We start from the raw sequence: 19053 nt of genomic DNA on the forward strand, positions 1-19053 counted from the left end.
TGTGGAGTGGGGCCAGCACAGCTGTCCCTTGGCACGGGCACAGGAGGAGGAGTCCTGGTGCCACTGCGGCGGGGACAGGGAGTGTGAGGTCCCCAAGGAGGGGACTGTGTCTGTTAGTACCCTACAGCCATGGCCTCTGCCCCACCCCTAGCCTCATGGAAATCCAGGATCTTCCCTCTGGGGTATCCAGGCCCCAGCTGTGTGGCCCCATGATCCCTGGAGATCTCATGCCCCAGGGGCAGCAGGACCCAGAGGCCCTCTGCCCCATCAGTCCCTTTCTACCCTTTAATGTCCACAGCAGAGCCTGGGAGCACAGCAGCATTTATTGAGAACCCTCTGAGTGCTGCCAGCACCCCAGAAACCCGTTCCAAGCAGGACGAGGGATGCGAGGTGGTGGATCCTCACACCGATGCCGCTTGGGCTTTGGCCTCGTTGTAGCGCCGCATCCTCTCCTCCAGCTCGGGGCGGAAGTGGCGGATGAGGCCCTGCACGGGGCGGGACAGTGGTTAATGGGCTGGGGGAAGGCTGCTGGCCCCTCCAGGCCCTCCGAGCCCCTCACCTGCACGGGCCAGGCGGCACCGTCGCCCAGGGCGCAGATGGTGTGTCCCTCGATCTGCTTGCTGATCTCCCAGAGCGCGTCGATCTCGGCAGCCTGCGCATCACCCCGCACGAACCGCGCCATCACCTTGTTCATCCAGTCCACGCCTGCGGGAATTGGGATGGGTCCCTGCAGTGCCCTGCCCCTCAGTGCCTCAGCCCCTCAGCCCCGGCCCCCGCTCACCTTCCCGGCACGGGGTGCACTGCCCACAGCTCTCGTGCTTGTAGAACTCGATCAGGCGCGCGATGGCTTTGACGATGTCGGTCTGGGAAGAGAAGGAGGGTGAGGAAGGCGAGGGTCCCACCGTGGCTGGGGGAGCCGGGGGAGCCCATCCCTCACCGATTTATCCATGACGATGACAGCGGCCGTGCCCAGCCCGCTCTGCGCCTGCACCAGGGAATCGAAGTCCATCAGCACGGTCTCACACACAGACTTGGGCAGCAGCGGCGTGGAGGAGCCGCCCGGAATGACGGCCAGCAGGTTGTCCCAGCCCCCGCGGACGCCTCCTGCAAAGAGGAGGGTCAGGACGGGCAGCTCCGGCCCCTCCCCGGCCTGGCTCAGCGCGGTGCTCACCGGCATGTTTCTCGATGAGCTCCTTGAGCGGCACCGACATCTCCTCCTCCACCGTGCAGGGCGTGTTGACGTGCCCCGAGATGTTGAAGAGCTTGGTGCCGGAGTTCCGCTCCCGGCCGAAGCTGGCGAACCAGGCGCCGCCGCGCCGGCAGATGGTGGGGGCCACCGACACTGTCTCCACGTTGGCCACCGTGGTGGGGCAGCCGAACACACCTGGGGAAACAGCAGGAAAAAATTCCTCCTTGTGAGGGTGGTGATCCCCTGGCACAAGTGGCCCAAAGATGCTGTGGCTCCTGCATCCCTGGAAGTGTCCAAGGCCACGTTCAACAGGGCTTGGAGCAACCCGGGATCGTGGTATATGGCCCATGGAAGCGGGGTGGAATGAGACAGCTCCCTTCCAACCCACACCATTCTATGAAACAGTGGGAGCTCTTAATGGACATGGTGTTGACTGTGGTGTTGTCCCTGCAGCAGGACGGTGTCCTGAGGACAGTTGTTTTGGGGCGGCAGCTGGGAACTCGGGACAGAGCTGTGGGGCCGTACCCACGTCAGCGGGGAAGGGGGGCTTGAGGCGGGGCTTGCCCTGCTTGCCCTCGATGGACTCGATGAGCGCCGTCTCCTCCCCGCAGATGTAGGCGCCGGCGCCGCGCACCACGAACACGTCAAAGGCGTACCCCGACCCGCAGGCGTCGCCGCCCAGCAGCCCGGCCTCGTAGGCCTCACGGATGGCCACCTGCAGGGGGCAGGGGGTGAGCCCCGGAGCGCCCCGAGTCCCGCCGGGGTGTGGGGCGGCTGTGGGGCGCTCCCCGCACCTGCAGGTTGGAGGCCTCGTTGTAGAACTCCCCGCGGATGTAGATGTAGGCGGCGCGGGCGCCCATGGCCCGCCCCGCCACCAGGCAGCCCTCCAGCAGCTTGTGCGGGTCGTGCCGCATGATCTCCCGGTCCTTGCAGGTGCCCGGCTCGCCCTCGTCCGCGTTCACCACCAGGTACTTGGGTCTGCGGGCAGCTCACGGTCACGGGGGGCTCCCCGCAGGCCGGGGCCGCGCTACCGGAGCTGTCCCGGTCTCACCTCCCGTCCGGGGGTTTGTTCATGAAGCTCCACTTGAGCCCGGTGGGGAACCCGGCGCCGCCGCGGCCCCGCAGCCCCGAGGTCTTGATCTCGCCGAGGATCCAGTCCACGCCCTTGAGCAGGATCTCCTTCGTCTTGTACCAGTCGCCGCGGCGCAGCGCGCCCCGCAGCCTGCGGGCACGGGGCACGCTGGCACCGGGCACGGGGCACCGGCGCTCCCCACGCTGCTCCCGCTACTCACCGCCAGTCATGCCGCCCGTAGAGGTTGGTGAAGATCCGGTCCTCATCCCGCAGCGACCCGAACTGCGTCTTCTTAGGCGCCGTCTGCGGGGACACACGGATTCAGCACCGGCAACACCGGGACCGGTCCCGCACGGTCCCGGCGCTCCCGGCCCCGTCCCCGCTCACCGAGAAGGAGGCGGCGGGCAGGCGCCGCAGCGCCAGCAGCTGCCTGCCGGCCATGACGGGGGGCACCGGCACCGGGACCCACCACCGTCACCTTCAGCCGCCCCCCGGTGACGTCAGGGGGAGCGCCGGCCGCGCGGCGGTGACGTCACGAGAGAGGCCGGACCAGGGTAGGTTTGGGACGGGCCGCGCGGAGGGGGCGGGGCCAGAGCGGGGGGCGCGGTCACAAGGCGGGCTCGCGGCGCCGAGGGGGCGTGGCCTGGCTGTTGGCACGCCGGCACGTGCCCCGCGCCGGGCCCGGGTCGGGTTTCGGTGCTGAAACCGGAGCCCCCCGTCCGCCCCCCCCGGAGCCCCCCGGGGCGCCCCGCTCCCCCCTACCAGCGCCCCGGGGGGTCGCTGCGCTCCACCCGATCTCCTGCGCTCCGCGGCGGGTCCCGGGGACGGCGGTGGCCTCGTCCCTGCGAGGGACGGGCGCAGGTCTGGGGCGATCTGGTTTCCTCCTGCTCGGTCCCGGTCGTGGGGAGAAGGAGCGGGAGCGGGCGGGATGTTCTTCCTTTCCGCGGGCGCAGCGGCGCGCGGGCGCTGGCAGCCCCGCGCCCCCGCCTGCCGGGGGCACCCCCCGGCGCCACGGCCCCGGCCGCAGGGGCCCCGCGGCTCCCGGCCGGCCCCTCGGCTCAGGGGTCCCGGCACCGCCGGCACTGCGGGCAGCCAGGGGACATTAAGCCATAGTGGTGCGTCCTCCGTGGAGCTTCTGCGGGCTGCCGAGGAGCCGGGGCCCCGGCCGCCCCCCGCTCTTGGGCAGGTAACTGGCGGCAGGGACGGGGCCGGGGCACGGTGGGTGCCGGGGATGCCGCGTGCCCTCGCAGGGAGGCTGCGGGACTGGGCAACAGCTGGGCGGCTGCCCACATCTGGAGCAGGGCGGCCGAGCGGGGAATAATCCGGAGGATTATGCACGCGGGCGCGGCACCCACCCCCCCGCGCCTGCCCTGCATATCCCCAGATATTCCATAAAAACCTCAAATCCCCGGTGGCAGCCCCGCGGTCTGCGCCAGCCAGCCCCCCCGGGGCCAGGCATGTCCTGCGGTGCGGGGGCAGCCCCCAGCCATGGGCAACTGCACCAAGACCCCTGAGCGGCGGCTCCCCAAGGCACGGCAGGGCTGCGACATCCCGCGGGGCAGGAGGAGAAGGGGGGGCTCCCTGCTCGGCCCCCCCCCGCCGCTGACGCCTGCTCCACCCGCAGGATGGGAAGCCACGCTCGGGCGCTCCAGGCTCCGGCGCAGGGGACCCTGAGGACGTGCTGGACGCGGCGCAGACCCCCCCGATGCAGGGATACTCGGTGCTGCAGGGGCTGGTGGGGCCTGCCTGCATCTTCCTGCGGCAGAGCATCGCCATCACCCAGCGGGTACGCCACCGTCCCCTCCCCGTGTGCTCCCGGGGGGCTCAGGGCAGAATCCCTGTGGGATCCCCGGGAGCAGGACCCCTCCTTCGTCTCTTCCTATTCTCTCTTCCCCAGGACCGGGAGCTGCGGCCCGAGGAGATCGAAGGTGAGCTGCTGGGGAGGGGGTCCCGCTCGGGTGGGTGGCGGTACTGGAGGTGACACTGTGATGTCCCCAGAGCTGAAGCAGGCGTTTCGGGAGTTCGACAAGGACCACGACGGCTACATCAGCTACAAGGACCTGGGCGAGTGCATGCGGACCATGGGCTACATGCCCACGGAGATGGAGCTCATCGAGCTGTCCCAGCAGATCAGTACGTGGTGGGGCAGCGGGTGCCCATCAGTCCCTGCCCCCTGCCCTCCTGACAGCCCTCTCCTGCCGCAGCCGGGGGCAAGGTGGATTTTGATGATTTCGTGGAGCTGATGGGCCCCAAGATGCTGGCAGAGACGGCGGATATGATTGGGATCAAGGAGCTGCGTGACGCCTTCCGTGAGGTATGGGGACAGCGGGGACAGACAGGTAGGCTGTCAGCGTGCCAGGGGTGGCCGGTGGCAACGGGACCTTGTCCGTAGTTTGACACCAATGGGGACGGACAGATCAGCATGGCAGAGCTGCGGGAGGCCATGCGCAAGCTCCTGGGGCAGCAGCTCAACTATCGGGAGGTGGATGAGATCCTCAAGGACGTGGATCTCAATGGCGATGGCCTGGTGGACTTCGAAGGTAGGAGCAGGGAAGGGGCCAGGAGCGCTCCCAGGGACAGCTGGGATGTTCCAGGTGTGTTTCCCTCCCCCCGGCAGAGTTTGTGCGGATGATGTCGCGCTGAGGGCGGCGTGTGCCAACGCGGGACCCAAGCCCCCTGTGCCTTACGAAGACGAGGGGGCCACGCAGGGACCCCCAGCTCCAGGGGCTGGGGCAGTGCAGGCACAGCGGTGCCCGTGCCCGGGGTGAGGCTGGGTGCTGGGGCTGCTCCGATGCTGAGCTCTGACTGTGGCAGGAGGCACCGGGGCCGAATTCAGGACCCTTTTCTGCACAGGCTTGGCCAAGCTTCGACTACTCTCGCCCTTATCTCTCTTCTCTCCCTGCATCATCCCCCTTCCCACCCGGACCTCACCCTAAAAGTCACACCATCGTGGTCTCCTCTCCTTCAGCTGTGCCCCATCCCTGCTGCTCATCCCTCCAGCCTCCATTCCCACTCTGTGTGCTGCACTGAGCCCCTCAGGCTCCCCCCACGCCAGGTTTAATGCGGACTGCACAGCATAACCCGCCCTGTCACCACAGTTTGAGCTCAGACCCACCGCAGACCTGCCTAGGGTGAGGCATCTGTCCCCTTTTGGGGCTGGCACAGACCCTCATGGATGTTCTGGCAGCCCCCAGCACAGGGGAGACTCCTGGCAGCCCAGCCAGGAGACCCTCCGGGAGAGAAATAAAGCATTACCGGGTGGAAGGGCCTCAGCCAGCTGCAGGCAGGGCTGCTGTAGGTACCCTCCCTGCCCTGGCTGCAGTTTTGGGGCCAGTTTTGCCCTTTTGAAATGATAAAACTCTCTCTACAGACTTCTGGCTTGTGTTTTATGTTTCCAAAGAGTTTATTCGTGATTGTGCCATCCACTCGTATCCTCCAAAACGCTGGACTCCCACTGTGCCTCACGGGAGCCCCGTAGGGAGCCGGGACCGCGGGCACAGGGCTCCGGGGAATGCACGGCCGGCGGGTGGGGCCGGTTCCCCAAAGTCCGAGCCGGGGATCACCCCCGCGGAGAGTCGGGACGCCCTGGCCGGCGCCGGCTCGGGGCTGTGGGGTGACACCGGGGCCCTTGGCGGCGGGGGGAGCCCGATGGTGCCGCTCCCGGTGCCCCCCCCGAGGCGGCGGCGCCCGTCGATCACGTGACCCCGACGGTGCGCGCCGAGCGAGGGGGCGTGGCCTGTGCAGCAGTCACGTGGTCGGAGAGGCACGGAGGGGGCGGGGCCGACGCCGAGTGTCTCCACGGTGACCGGCCGGCGGGCGCGCGGCGGCGTGATGACGTCGCGCTCGTGACGCGCCTGCGTCATCACCGCGAGCGCCGGCGGCGGCGGAGGGGGGAGAGACCCGGGTCAGGCCGGGGCCGCGCAGCGCTACCGGGAACCGGGGCCGCCGCGCTCCGCTCCGGTTCCCGGCTTCTCGCCGGGCCGAGCGGGGCCGAGCTGAGCTGAAGAGAGGCGGGCACCGGCGATACAACCGGCGGGGCGAGCGCGGGGGCCGCACGCCGACCCCCGCCGCGGGGCTCCAGGGATCCGGGAGCGGCGGGCGGCCGTCGGGGATGTCCTACAAGCCCATCGCTCCCGCCCCCGCTACCCCCGGAGCCGCCAGCGCCAGCCCCGCCCCGCCGGGGCCCGGGGCACCGTCCGCCGGTGAGAGAACGCCGCGGTAACCGCGGGGGACGGGGGCCACCGAGAGCGGAGAGGGACCGGAGGGATGGAGGGGGGTGCCCCGGGAAGGGATGGTACCGGCTGAGGGTGGTACCGAGGAAGAGGGAGTGCGGCTGTGACCCTCAGTTTCTCGCAGCCACGAGTGTCCCGTCGCCCTCCGGTTCCGTCCCTGGCGCCGCCGCCCCTTTCCGGCCGCTCTTCAATGACTTCGGGCCGCCGTCCATGGGCTACGTGCAGGTGAGGCGCGGCGCCGGGGCCACCGGGGCCGGGCGCGGCGGCGGGGGCGGCCCCCAGCCTCTCCGTCCCTGCTTGTCCCCCTGTTCCTGCAGGCCATGAAGCCCCCCGGGGCGCAGGGCTCGCAGAGCACCTACACGGACCTGCTCTCGGTCATCGAGGAGATGGGGAAGGAGATCCGGCCCACCTACGCCGGCAGCAAGAGCGCCATGGAGCGGCTGAAGCGGGGTAGGGGCAGGGTGGGGAACCGGGCGGCCGCGGGGCTGCGCTCCCGAGGCTCCTCAGCCCCGCGGGGAGCCGCTGGAGGGTGATTACGAGGTGTCCCTGTGCTTCTCCCACAGGGATCATCCACGCCCGGGCGCTGGTCAGGGAGTGCCTGGCAGAGACAGAGCGAAACGCCCGCACGTAACGGCAGCTGCCACCCGGGAGCCCCCGGGACCTCCCGGTGGTGGCGGCGGGGGCGGGGGGGCCGCCGTGCTGCCCGAGCCCCCCCTCCCCGCGCTCTCCGCTCTTTATAAATGCGTGTTTTTATAAATAAAGGACAATGTTGGGACTTGGTCTCGGTGTGTCCCCGCGGGGGTGGGTCCCGATGGGGATAGTGGGACGCGGGGTAGAGGTGGGGGAGTCGGGGGAGGGTTTGGAGCCGCGCTCGGTGGGTGTCCCGGAGCTGAGAGTGAAGGAGTGATCGGACCACTCGTTGGTCGCTTAAAAGAGTGGCTTTTAAAATAAAACACCGGGTTTTTCCGGGGGCGGCGGTGCCGGTACACGCGGAGCGCCCGTGAGTGGCGCTCGCTGCCTTCCGCTCTCTGACGTCACGGGCCCCCCCCTCACCTCCCTACGTCACGGCTGTCGCCGTGGGAACGGGCTGTGATGTCACGATCCGAGGGGCCGGTGCGGAGCGGCGCAGGTTTGGTGGGGCCGGGGGGCGGCGGGGACCGGGCGGGCGGGCGGGAGTGGAGGGGGCCGCGTTGCCATGGCAACGGAGCCGAGACCGGTGGGGCCGAGCCGGGCCGAACCCGGGGCCGAGAGGGGCCGAGCGGTACCGGACTGAGCCGAACGCGGGACTGAGCCGGGCCGAACCCGGGGCCGACGGTGGCCGAGCGGTACCAGACTGAACCGAACCGGGAGCCGAGCGGCACCGGACTCTGCCGAACCCGGGGCCGGGCTTTTCCGAGCCGGGCCGAACCTGGGGCCGAGCGGTGCCGGGCGGTACCGAACTCAGCCGAGCGTGGTGCCGAGCCGGGTCGAACCCGGGACCAGGCGCAGCCGAGCGATACCGGACTGAACCGAACCCGGAGCCGAGCGATACCGGACTCAGCCGAACCCGGGCACGGAACGGCTCCGAGACGGGCCGAACCCGTACCGGGCTGAGCAGAGTGTGCCCCGAGCGGTTCTGAAGGGGTGCCGAACCGGCCCGAGCTGTCCCGGAGCCGGCCCGGTCCGGTGTAACGGAAACCCCCTCAGGAGCTGCCCCCGCTGTGCCCCGCCGCCGCCATGCTGATCAAGGAGTACCACATCCTGCTGCCCATGAGCCTGGAGGAGTACCAGGTGGCCCAGCTGTACATGATCCAGGTGGGAATGCGGGGCTGAGCGTGAGGGCTGGGGGGAGCTGGGGATGCAGGGTCTGGGGGGTGAGCCCGGGGGCTGCGCGGGTCTGGGCTTGTGGGGCTGAGCCTGAGTGGTGTGGGGTGCAAGGGCCGAGCCTGAGGGGGTGCACAGGGCTGTGAGGCTGGACATGGGGAGCTGGAGGGGTGCAGGGACCTCGGGACTGTGACTGAGGGGGTGCGGGGGGCTGAGAGAGGCTGGAGATTGTAGCCTGAGGGGTGTAGTGGGCTGTGGGGAGGCATGAAGGGTGCAGGGGCTGAGCCTGGGGGTGCACAGGGGACTGTGAGGCTGAGCATAGGGTGCTGGAGGGTGTAAGGGGGCTGTGGGGCTGAGTGTGGGGAGCTGGGGAGCTGTAGGGCTGAGCATGGAGCCTGGAGGGGCACGGCGGCGGGCTGAGGCTGATCCCAAGGGATCACCCTTGCAGCTTGCAGGGGTTTCACTGAGGCTTCGGGGGGGTTTGGGACTATCGAGCTAAGCAGGGGATCCTGTGAGCAGGTGTGGGGCCGGTGGATGCCGGCACATGGGGCAGGAGTGTACACGGACCCTGGGTGCCCGTGGGGGTGGGGTCTCGGGGCTTGGAGGGGCCGCACCGAGCCATCGTCTCTGCGCAGAAGAAAAGCCGGGAGGAGTCGAGTGGCGAGGGCAGCGGCGTGGAGATCCTGGCCAACCGGCCCTACAGCGATGGCCCTGGGGGCAGCGGCCAGTACACCCACAAGATCTACCACGTGGGCTCCCACATCCCCAGCTGGTTCCGGGCGCTGCTCCCCAAAGCCGCGCTCCAGGTGGAGGAGGAGTCCTGGAATGCTTATCCCTACACTCGCACCAGGTGGGAGCTGGGAGGCGGCGGGGTGGGCTGCAGGACCGGCCGTGCCCCTGGGCTCAGTCCTGTGCCCCTCCAGGTACACGTGTCCCTTCGTGGAGAAGTTTTCCATTGAGATTGAGACGTACTACCGCCCGGATGCGGGGCAGCAGACCAACATCTTCAACCTGAGCGCCGTGGAGAAGAGGCAGAGGATTTTGGGTGGGTATGGCTGGCTTGGGGAGCTGGGCAGGACACTGTGACTGCTGGGATTCCCACATAATGCTTCTGGGATGGGTGTGTGGTTGTGATGGGACCTTAGGGGCTCAACTTCACTGTTCTTGCTGGTCCTCATGTTTCAGGGATGCTGGAAGGGAAGAGCTCCCTGGATCCTGAGCTCCCTGCCCGCTCCCTCTCAGCACTGCTGAATTAAGTTCCACATTAAAGATATTTTCAGGGACAGTTTTGTCCTCTGCCTCTTCCCTTGCCTCTATTTCTGTTTGCAGCTTCTCCTTTCTAGTGCCAGCCTACTCCCCTCTCCTTCTGTGTCCCAGCCTTGTTCTGGCATGGATTTGCCTTCTCAGTCTCTCCTGGTGTACATGGGACCCCTGGGTCATGTGGGGTGTTTTGGATCAGCTTGAGCAGGGAGAGCTGGAAAAGCATGTCCCCATTTTCCTACTCCCTGCCCTGCTTCCCCTCTCCCCAGGGCTTTGCTCCAGATCGCTGTCTGGCTCCTTTTTGCTGGGATGGTGGGCAGAACGCGGAGCTCAGGGTGGGATTCTTCCCTCTGCACAGAGTTCCCATTCTTGGTGGTGTTGGACATGGTCAGTTCAGGCGCCAGAGTGTGGAGTGTGACGTGCTGCCTCTTAAAATGGAGGCCCAAAATAGGCACTCGGAGGAAATGATTCATCTGACCTATTTCTCTCCCTGGCTCTTGCGGCACTGGGGATGTCCGGCCGGGATACCGATGGCTGGGACCTGGGGGCAGGAATTCTGCCCCTACTGCCCTCAGGAAGCCACCAGGGCCAAGCAGATGGCATCAGGGCATGGCCCCATGCCCACTGCCTGGTTTTCCACTCTCTGTGCCTGTCCAGCGGGCATTCCACAGGGCACTCAGCATCTCCAGTGGCTGCTGCCTTCCACAGGGAGGACGGTTGAAGTGGGACTAGCCCTAGTGTGGATCCCACTGGGATTTCTCTGCCCTGGTGTCTTGTAGCACTGACAGATTTAAACTCCTCTCACATTTCAAAGGGCAATGGAAAAACATGGTCTGGGTGATCCGCAGGGATAACTGCTTCCTTGGCAGCTTTCTCCCAGTGGCAAAAGCAAAGAGAGTTGGATTGTGATGGGAATGACACTGCCAGGAGCTGCTTGGGGACAGCAGGTCCTATCCCAGCTCTTTGCTGCTGTTATCCAAGATACTTGGCATCATGCTGTGCATTGCATCATTTTTGTGGATTCAGGGCATCTCTAGTTTTCTTTTTCCCCCTTTTTTCAGTCCAAACTGGAGGAAGAGAGGCTGACAGCCCCTTGAGGACATCAAGGAGGGCAAATAAATGTGTTTGGCACAGCCTGGAAATGGGGACAGTGCTGCAGGACAGTACTGGGAGCCAGTCGGGTGCCCTGGGATCCCCCAGACCATGACCTGGAGACAGGGCTGGAAAAGCCAAATTCTAGCAGATTTTGTGCTGGATTGAGCCTGAACGGCTGTTGGATTGTGTTTTCCTGGGTGTCGTTCAGGAGCCTTTCTCTGGTCTTGGGAGGTCATTCTCATTTGGGGGGAGCTCGCCCTCATTTGGGAAAGGTCACCTTTGTTTGGAGATGGGGCTCATTGCCCTCCCCCACCCTGGCTCTCTGGAGGCTCCTGTGTCACATGGTGGTTTTGCTGTGCCCTGGTTTTGGGGAACCCTTGGGCTTTTTTGGGGGGGAGCCGGGAGCTGTGCTGAGCTGCCCCATGTGCTGTCCCTGTTCTCAGTCCCCATGTCCCCCAGGGTGGCTGGGATCACTCTGCAGCTGCCAGATCTGCCAGCTGATGCATGTATGTGTGTCAGCCCTGGCTGTCCCCAGCTCCCAGACCCTCCCTCCCTGTGCTGCTCCCTGGGGTGCCGGATTGGGATCCCACATGGGGACAGAGATATCTTTGGCTGCACCAAGGGTGTCTGTGATGTTCCAGCCGTGGGATTTTATATGTTGTACTAGGAAATTCTTCCCTGTGAGAGTGGTGAGGGCCTGACACAGGGTGCCCAGAAAAACTGTGGATGCTCCATCCCTGGAAGTGTCCAAGGCCAGCTTGGATAGGGCTTGGAGCAGCCTGGGATAGTGGAAGGTGTCCCTGCCCATGTCAGGGGGTGGAATGAGATGATCCCTAAGGTCCCTTCCAACCAAAGCTATTCCAGGTTTCTATGATTCCAGAACTCCAGGATTTTAGAATTCTCAGACAGAGAGTGTTTGCTGCCAGCTGTGTTGGGTGCATGAATCATGGGAATAATTTGACCTTAATTTTGTCCCTTTTTCCTTATTTTCCTACCTGTGCCCCCTTGCCAAGCGCTGCGGGGTGACAAGCACTGTTTCCCCCCACAGACACCATTGACATTGTGCGTGATCCCATCTCCCCCGGGGAATACAAACCTGAGGAGGATCCCAAACTCTACCACTCATCCAAGACGGGCCGGGGGCCGCTGGGGGATGACTGGCTGGAGGCAGCAGCAGCCAGCGGGCCCCTCATGTGCGCCTACAAGCTCTGCAAGGTGGAGTTCCGATACTGGGGGATGCAATCCAAGATCGAGCAGTTCATCCATGACGTGGGTGAGTTCAGACCCGTGGGTTGCTGGAGGGTCATTTGGGCAGCTGTGGGATCCCACCGGACTCACTTCCCCCTTCTCTCTCCCCCAAGGCTTGAGGAAGGTGATGCTGCGCGCCCACCGCCAAGCCTGGTGCTGGCAGGATGAGTGGACGGACCTGACGATGGAGGATATCCGGCAGCTGGAGGAGGAGACGGCGCGGATGCTGGCACAGAAGATGGCCAAGTGTGGCGAGGGCGAGGAGCCACCCGCAGCTGGGGTCAGCCCCGAGGGGCAGCCGGAGCCAGATGGTCCTGGCAGTCAGGAGGAGGCTGAGCTGCAGGCGGGGACCGATACCCCCTCGGATGATACCTTTGCCAAGCAGTGGTCCACCTCTTCCCGGTCTTCCTACTCTTCCCAGCATGGAGGTGAGACCAGGTCTGGTGTGGTTTTTCCCTGGATGCTGTGGTTCTCCACAGGAGATGTGTCAGGGGACTGTTTTGCCTGGCTTGGGTCTCCTGGGCTGGGGCTCTAGGTTTCCCAGGTCTGGTCCCAGGTTTCTTGAAGGGGCCCTGGATGACCCAGGAATAGTTCTGGACCTCCTGGAGGGACTCTGGGTGACCCAGGGATGGTCACAGATCTCCCAAGGAGGGACTCCAGGGCACACAGGGATGGCCCCAGATCTCCGTGGCGTCTGGGTCCATGACCAAGGGGGAGCTGTGGGGCAGGAGTGGGGGTCTCTCTCACAGCAGGGGGCTGTGAGTGCTGACCCCCCATGGGTGGCAGGGGGCGTGTCTCCTCAGAGCCTGTCGGAGTGGCGGATGCAGAACATTGCCCGGGACTCAGAGAACAGCTCCGAAGAGGAATTTTTCGATGCCCACGGTACTGGCACCATCTTGGATCAGGCTGAGTGGGGGCAAGGGCATCTGAGGATGGGTGTGAGGGACAGGGGTGTCCTCCCACCCACGCTTTCCTCCTGCCTCTGCAGAGGATCTGTCTGACAGTGACGAGGTCTTTGCCAAGGAGATGACCAAGTGGAGCTCCAATGACTTCTTGGACACCCTTGAGCGGCCAGCAGAGCTGGATGAGGCACTGGGTGAGCTCTGGGGGTGCTCTGGCCCCAAATCCTGGGGTGGATATCCTGGGAGGGGCCTGATCCCCACTGGGAGACTCCAGCTGCCTCACCCAGGCTGTGTGCTTACAGGGGATGGAGCCAGCACTGCCAAGGGGGATGGTGAAGGATTGGGAATATCTGGCTTCCCTGAGGTGTGTGTCCCCTCCCTCGGGCCCTGCCCTCCTGCCGTGTCCCCCGACTTGACTGCTCTCCTTCCTGCAGGGAGGCACAGCAGAGAGCACGGAGCAGATGTGCCGGATCCACGCGCTCTTCCTCATCCTCCACAGTGGGAACATCCTGGATCAGGGAGCGGGCGAGCCGGGCTCCAAGCAGGCGGATGTGCAGACCCTGGCGGCCACCTTTGATGCTGTCACCCGCGTCCACTTTCCCGAGGCACTGGGACATGTGGCCCTGCGCCTGGTGCCGTGCCCACCCATCTGTGCTGCAGCCTACGCCCTTGTCTCCAAGTATGGATTCCCACTGGGAAGGGGAGCTGGTATCCTTGGAGAGGGGACTTCACTCCTGGTGGGACATTAAGGACTGGGGAGGGGGGTTAATTCCTGGTGCAGTGTCTTGGGGCAGGCAATTATTGTGTGATGAGATGGGATGGGATACATATAATTCCTGGTGTAGTATCCCAGGGCATGCAGGTGTTTTGGTGTGGGATGAGGACAGTGGGGCAGCATGGGATGGGATAGGATGGGGATAACTCCTCGTGCAGCATCCTGGGTTGAGCAAGCATTGTGCAGAGAAATGGGGACATCAAGGCAGCATGGAATGGCTTGGAATTGGATGGGATGGGGTAACTCCGGATACAGCATCCCAGATGAGCAAGTGTCTTGTGGTGGGAGGGAACAGGATGGGGATTACTTCTGGTGTGGCATCCTGGGATGAACCAGTACCCTGCAGTGGGATGAGGACATCAGAACAGTCACGTTCATCCTTCGCTGTGTCCCCTCAGGCTCAGCCCTTACAGCCATGACAGGGACAGCCTGTCCAGCAGCCAGGACCACATCCCACTGGCAGCACTCCCACTGCTGGCCACCTCCTCAGGCACCTACCAGCAGGCTGTGGGCACCGTCATCACCCGCGCCAACCAGGCCTATGCAGCCTTCCTGCACTCTGGAGAGGGCACTGGCTTCTGCGGCCAGGTGAGGTGGAATCTGGGGAGAAGCTTGGCTCTAGGGTCCAACTGTGACCCTGCATGGAGGGTTTAGCGGTTTCACCCTCCTCATGGATCTGTGGTCTCCACAGGTGGTGCTGCTGGGGGACTGTGTGGGCGGCATCCTGGGATTTGATGCCCTGTGCCAGAGCCGGGCAGGCTCAGGGGGCAGCCGGAGCAGCAGCCGCCGTGGCAGTCTGGTGAGTGCCTTGCATTCCAACACCCCCTGGGGAGGGTTTGGGGGTGCACTGGAGCCTACATGGGATCTGAGTGTTTGCTGCCTCTCCCTGCAGAGCACAGAGCCCATCTCCCCAGAGCAGTGCGGCGGCCTGGACCCGCTGGCTGATGGGACAGAAGGAGCGCCAGTATTGGGCCAAGCCAGCCCTGAAGCCTCAGGGGCACAGGGGGACAGCCAGCAGCACAGCTCCATGAGCAGGTGAGCCCGAGGGGGATGGTTGGCTATATTGTGCTTTATGGAAAGGGTGCAATTCCCCTCTGCTCCAGGCTGGGAAGGAGCATTTCATGGAGGCTACCTGCCCCGGGGGGATCTTAGTGGAGCTCCTCTGGGATAACAAGACCACACCAGGCACAGCTTTGCACTCAGGATGGTGGGAATGCGATGTTGCCATCCCTCCCCATGCCCACTGTCTGCTGTCCCAGCCTGCAGGCCAGCGAGGCCCCGCTGGAGACAGAGGCACCCCGGAGCAGTGCCATGGCACTGGATGGGGCAGAGGGTGCCAGCACCCGCCTCGAATTTAAGGTATCCGGCTTCTTCCTCTTCGGTTCCCCACTGGGGCTGGTGCTCGCGCTGCGCAAGACCGTCATGCCTGCTCTGGATGGTGAGCATCCCTGCCTGCCATGGTGCCAGCCCCTGACCCTCCCTGCAGGGCTCAAGTCCCTGAGTCATGCTCACCTGACAAGCCTGAGCTCCTCAGGACCACCCCAGAGAGCCCTGCTTGGGTTTGAGCCCCTTGCATGCCCAGCCCTGGCTATGTGGGTGTTGGTGGGTGGCTGAGTGTTCCTGCTCTGTGTCAGCCTCAGCCTATCTCTGGTGCCCCAAATTTCCCTGTCCAGCCTTTCCTTTTGCTGTGTCCTACTTTACCTCTCCTGGGTGTTTTGCTCCTGGTGCCCCTGACCCTGCTCTGTGCTGCAGTGGCCCAGCTGCGTCCTGCCTGTGAGCAGATCTACAACCTCTTCCACGCCGCCGATCCCTGCGCCTCCCGCCTGGAGCCCCTCCTGGCCAAGGCCTTCCATGCTGTGCCCCCACTCAGCGTGCCCCGATACCAGAAGTACCCCCTGGGTGATGGCACCTCGTCCCTTTTGGGTGAGCAAGTTCCCACCAGGCTGGTGCCAGGCACCCTCGGGCCACGTCAGGGTACCCAGAGCACTCACATCCTGGCTGGGTGCGGGTAGAGGGATGTGCAAGCCCTTCCCACTGCTCTGGGGCTCTGCTGGAGGGGTGTCTTGGGGTGGTGGGTGTCCCCAGGGGCTCTGGGTGTGCTCACCCAGCTCTCTCTTCAGCGGAGGCCCTGCAGACACACTCTGCCCTGTTCCTGCCCAAAGTGGATGTGGCTGCTCCCCCTACCCCCACTAGCAGCTTTGGGGGCTTCTGGAAGGGCAATGAGCCAGCAGAGCCCCCCACTCCTGCCAGCACCAGTGAGGTTGTCAAGAGTAAGTGTCGTCCCCACCCATCCCATCCCATGTGGACACCTTAGGCTGCACAACAGGGGATGAGGTTTGGAAAAAGCTTCATTCCAGCTCTCCCTGCAGTCCTGGAGCGCTGGTGGGGCCCGAAGCGCATTGACTACTCTCTGTACTGCCCTGACGCCCTGACTGCCTTCCCCACCATCACTCTGCCCCACCTCTTCCACGCCAGCTACTGGGAATCCTCCGATGTGGTGGCCTTCATCCTGCGCCAGGTATGGCGGGCCCAGTGGGGTGGGTGGCAAGCCGGGGCTGGCAGAGGCTGAGCTGGTCCCGTGCTGCCGGCAGGTGATGGAGAAGGAGGGGCCACAGCCTGCGGAGAGCGAGGAGAGCTCCATCTACAGCCCCGCCATCCCGCGGGAGAAGTGGCAGCGCAAGCGCACCCAAGTGAAGATCCGGGTATGTGGCCAGCGGGAGGCCACCTGGGGCATCCTGGGGTGTGTGGGTTCTGGGACAATCCCACAGCCCAGTGGTGTCCCAGTGGTGCCTCAGGAGCTCCCCTAGGAGCTGCTGAACACCCGATGTGCCTGCAGAACGTGACGGCCAACCACCGTGCCTGCGATGTCATTGTGTGTGAGGGCAAAGCGCAGGTTCTCAGCGGGCGCTTCATGTACGGACCCCTGGACGTGGTGACACTGACTGGGGAGAAGGTATTGCTGGGCTCAGGGGGCCACCAGGACCCCTCAAACAGGGTGGGGTGTCCAGGACTGGGCATGGGGCTGGTGTCACCCACAGTAGGGGAAGGATGTGGTTAACAGGACCCTGTGTAGGATGGCGGGAGAAGGTTGTAAGGACTTGTGTGGGGATGCAGCAAGAGGTGGGGGTCCAGCCTGTGCCCAGCCCATTTCCCTCTCTCAGGTGGACATCTACATCATGACACAGCCCCTGTCAGGGAAGTGGCTGTACTATGGCACCGAGGTGACGAGTGGCAGCGGGCGCGTGACCTTCACCATCCCTCCAGACAAGGCTCTGGCCATCGGGATCTACCCTGTGCGCATGGTGGTCAGGTGAGGCGTTGCCTCAGTTTCTCCTGCAGCCCTCTTGGCAGAGCTACACCTGCTGCTCTGGCAGCAGAGCCGGTGCTGAGCCAGCACCTCTGCCTTTGCAGAGGGGACCACAGCTATGCCGAGGCGTACCTGACTGTGGTGGCCCGTGGCACTGAGTCCGTTGTGTTCAGCATCGATGGCTCCTTCACTGCCAGCGTCTCCATCATGGGCAGTGACCCTAAAGTGCGGGCAGGGGCTGTGGACGTTGTAAGGTGGGTGCTCTTCTGTCAGGGAGTCAGTCTCCCCATCTTTCGTGGTGTGACAACTCAGTTGGGAAGTGTCAGAGCAGGAACGAGGGGCAGGGTATTCCACCACTCCCTTGCCTCCAGCACATCATCTCTATGCTGGTGCCCTATTGTAGAAAATAATCCTGTCCAAGTTTGGATGTGGTCCCCAGAGCTCTGCTGTGCCTTCTCCTTGATAAAATCCCTGGGAGCAGGGAGGTTTTGGAGGCAGCACCCACACATGCTGTATTGGGAGACCCCAGCTACCCATAGCAGGACTGTTACCACACAGGCTCCTGGCAGCCACCTATGTCCCCTCCTAGGCACTGGCAGGACTCTGGGTACATGATCATCTACGTGACGGGGCGTCCCGACATGCAGAAGCACCGCGTGGTGGCCTGGCTCTCCCAGCACAACTTCCCCCACGGCGCCGTGTCCTTCTGCGACGGGCTCACCCACGACCCGCTGCGCCAGAAAGCCGCCTTCCTGCAGAGCCTGCGCACCGAGGTGGCCATGCGGGTGCTGCTGGGACACAGGGCTGGTGCTGGGGTGGTGGGGGCTGTGCTGAATCCTTTGTGCCTCTGCTTCCTGGTGGGCATGCTGGGAGCTGGACTGCATTGCCATGGCAGAGCTGGAAGCTTCTCAGGGCAGCTCCCAGCCATCCCTCTTAACATGAGGGTGTCCAAGCCCTTAGGGGTAGCTGTCCCTGTGGGAAGAGTTGTTCCTTGCCCTAATGCTCTTGTCCCTGGGCAGGCAGAGATCTCCATAGTCGCTGGCTACGGCTCCACCAAGGATGTCTCCGTCTACAGCTCACTGGGACTCGCGCCAGCACACATCTACATTGTGGGACGGGCCGTCAAGAAGTTCCACAACCAGTGCCAGGTATGGTGGTGGCAGGGCTGGGGACAGACTGGGGACGCAGGGGATGGTGGCTGACCCCACCAGCCGGCCATGGCCACTGGCTCAGGCTGTCTGTGTGTCCTGCAGTTCCTCTCTGAGGGTTATGTTGCCCACCTGGCCCAGTTGGAAGCTGCAGCCCTGGCTCACTCCCCCAAGGGCCCCCCACGACCTGTGCTGGGCAAAGGCACCTATGGCTGCCCAGCGCCTGTCGACTTCCTGCGGAAGCAGAGCCAGCTCCTGCGCTCCCGGGGCTCCAGCCAGGCAGAGCGGGATGGGGGGCCCCCCTCAGCACCCCCTGGCTTTTCCCGGACCAAGCCCCGCAGCATCAGCCTCAAGCTGGAGGGTGAGGAGTGAGGGTGGCACGGCCATGTCCCCCTTCTGCCACATCCCTGATTTCCCAGCAAGGAGCACCTGGGGACAGAGCCAGTGCTGGGCCATGAGGCCATCGCAAGGAGATGAGGGTGCTGGGTCCCCTGAGACCACGGGGTGCTGGGAGAAGGCTTAGAGCCCCCCAGAGGACCAGAGTGATCCCCTCAGGGCAGAGCCACCCTGGGTCCTCCCTGCTGCCCCCAGCCCCGTCCCCTCTGGTCCTTTGGGGCCGTTGGGCAGTGCCCAGTGGGGTTTGCACCCCAGGGTCATTATCCCTGTGCAGAACTGGGGGCTGTGGCTGTGCCCCAGAGCGAGTGGCACCTCCCCACCTATTTATTTCCGTCCGGTGTCACGGCGCAGGGCTGGGTTGGGGTTCCAGAGTGGTTCCTCTGTTCCCCCCCCTTTTGTTTCGGTGTTGAATAAAGAGATGTTATGACAAGGTGCCAGCACTTATGAGTCTGCTCTGTGCCTGTGGCTGCAGGGTTCCCACCCACTGGGAAAGTCCTGGGAGGCCTCCAGGGACACCATGTCCCACAGGGAGATGGCTGTGGGGCACAGCAGTTGGGTCACAAGCAATTTAGGACAGGGAAAGGAGCCTGGGGTGTGTGGGCTGTGCCAATGCTGATACCCTCCCC

General features: G+C 64.7%; 4 protein-coding genes across 4 annotated transcripts; 3 read left to right on the plus strand and 1 right to left on the minus strand.

Moving 5' to 3' along the window:
* Positions 1 to 305: 305 nt before the first annotated feature.
* Positions 306 to 2787, minus strand: NDUFV1 (NADH:ubiquinone oxidoreductase core subunit V1). The gene is made up of 10 exons (XM_030950280.1): positions 2649 to 2787; positions 2482 to 2564; positions 2241 to 2411; positions 1984 to 2167; positions 1715 to 1904; positions 1172 to 1384; positions 938 to 1104; positions 782 to 863; positions 560 to 705; positions 306 to 485 (listed from the first exon to the last, which is right to left on the minus strand). Exons 1-10 carry the CDS (start codon positions 2700 to 2702, stop codon positions 402 to 404), a joined length of 1374 nt encoding a protein of 457 aa, XP_030806140.1. The 5' UTR covers positions 2703 to 2787; the 3' UTR covers positions 306 to 401.
* Positions 2701 to 5676, plus strand: CABP2 (calcium binding protein 2). Its single transcript, XM_030949017.1, has 8 exons — positions 2701 to 2819; positions 2876 to 3122; positions 3886 to 4047; positions 4159 to 4189; positions 4260 to 4394; positions 4466 to 4575; positions 4654 to 4801; positions 4879 to 5676. The coding sequence occupies exons 1-8, from the start codon at positions 2701 to 2703 to the stop codon at positions 4902 to 4904; spliced, it is 978 nt and encodes a 325-aa protein (XP_030804877.1). The 3' UTR covers positions 4905 to 5676.
* Positions 5677 to 6063: 387 nt separating this feature from the next.
* On the plus strand, positions 6064 to 7263 carry CDK2AP2 (cyclin dependent kinase 2 associated protein 2). Its single transcript, XM_030949712.1, has 4 exons — positions 6064 to 6463; positions 6618 to 6718; positions 6811 to 6943; positions 7057 to 7263. Exons 1-4 carry the CDS (start codon positions 6373 to 6375, stop codon positions 7122 to 7124), a joined length of 393 nt encoding a protein of 130 aa, XP_030805572.1. The 5' UTR covers positions 6064 to 6372; the 3' UTR covers positions 7125 to 7263.
* A 118-nt stretch (positions 7264 to 7381) lies between these two features.
* On the plus strand, positions 7382 to 18868 carry PITPNM1 (phosphatidylinositol transfer protein membrane associated 1). The gene is made up of 24 exons (XM_030949900.1): positions 7382 to 7622; positions 8180 to 8287; positions 8932 to 9146; positions 9220 to 9341; positions 11700 to 11924; positions 12013 to 12327; positions 12686 to 12781; positions 12888 to 12995; positions 13104 to 13165; positions 13236 to 13480; positions 13975 to 14164; positions 14268 to 14375; positions 14469 to 14611; positions 14836 to 15014; positions 15329 to 15499; positions 15697 to 15846; positions 15946 to 16094; positions 16168 to 16278; positions 16413 to 16529; positions 16738 to 16886; positions 16988 to 17137; positions 17473 to 17656; positions 17903 to 18031; positions 18137 to 18868. The coding sequence occupies exons 2-24, from the start codon at positions 8210 to 8212 to the stop codon at positions 18401 to 18403; spliced, it is 3663 nt and encodes a 1220-aa protein (XP_030805760.1). The 5' UTR covers positions 7382 to 7622; positions 8180 to 8209; the 3' UTR covers positions 18404 to 18868.
* Positions 18869 to 19053: the final 185 nt, after the last annotated feature.

This window comes from Camarhynchus parvulus, chromosome 5 (genome assembly GCF_901933205.1).
Source record: "Camarhynchus parvulus chromosome 5, STF_HiC, whole genome shotgun sequence".
NCBI classification, from domain to species: domain Eukaryota; kingdom Metazoa; phylum Chordata; class Aves; order Passeriformes; family Thraupidae; genus Camarhynchus; species Camarhynchus parvulus.

Excerpts from the sequence above, each read along its gene's own strand:
- CDK2AP2 (XM_030949712.1), top strand. The coding sequence starts at position 6,373 with ATGTCCTACAAGCCCATCGCTCCCGCCCCCGCTACCCCCGGAGCCGCC. Across the intron at positions 6,719-6,810 it reads CGTCCATGGGCTACGTGCAG|GCCATGAAGCCCCCCGGGGC; the intron begins GTGAGGCGCGGC and ends CTGTTCCTGCAG. Across the intron at positions 6,944-7,056 it reads CATGGAGCGGCTGAAGCGGG|GGATCATCCACGCCCGGGCG; the intron begins GTAGGGGCAGGG and ends CTTCTCCCACAG.
- NDUFV1 (XM_030950280.1), bottom strand. The coding sequence starts at position 2,702 with ATGGCCGGCAGGCAGCTGCTGGCGCTGCGGCGCCTGCCCGCCGCCTCC. Across the intron at positions 2,565-2,648 it reads TGCCCGCCGCCTCCTTCTCG|ACGGCGCCTAAGAAGACGCA; the intron begins GTGAGCGGGGAC and ends GTGTCCCCGCAG. Across the intron at positions 2,168-2,240 it reads AACAAACCCCCGGACGGGAG|ACCCAAGTACCTGGTGGTGA; the intron begins GTGAGACCGGGA and ends AGCTGCCCGCAG.
- PITPNM1 (XM_030949900.1), top strand. The coding sequence starts at position 8,210 with ATGCTGATCAAGGAGTACCACATCCTGCTGCCCATGAGCCTGGAGGAG. Across the intron at positions 9,147-9,219 it reads TATCCCTACACTCGCACCAG|GTACACGTGTCCCTTCGTGG; the intron begins GTGGGAGCTGGG and ends GTGCCCCTCCAG. Across the intron at positions 12,328-12,685 it reads CTACTCTTCCCAGCATGGAG|GGGGCGTGTCTCCTCAGAGC; the intron begins GTGAGACCAGGT and ends CATGGGTGGCAG.
- CABP2 (XM_030949017.1), top strand. The coding sequence starts at position 2,701 with ATGACGGGGGGCACCGGCACCGGGACCCACCACCGTCACCTTCAGCCG. Across the intron at positions 3,123-3,885 it reads CCTGCGAGGGACGGGCGCAG|GATGGGAAGCCACGCTCGGG; the intron begins GTCTGGGGCGAT and ends CTCCACCCGCAG. Across the intron at positions 4,802-4,878 it reads TGGCCTGGTGGACTTCGAAG|AGTTTGTGCGGATGATGTCG; the intron begins GTAGGAGCAGGG and ends TCCCCCCGGCAG.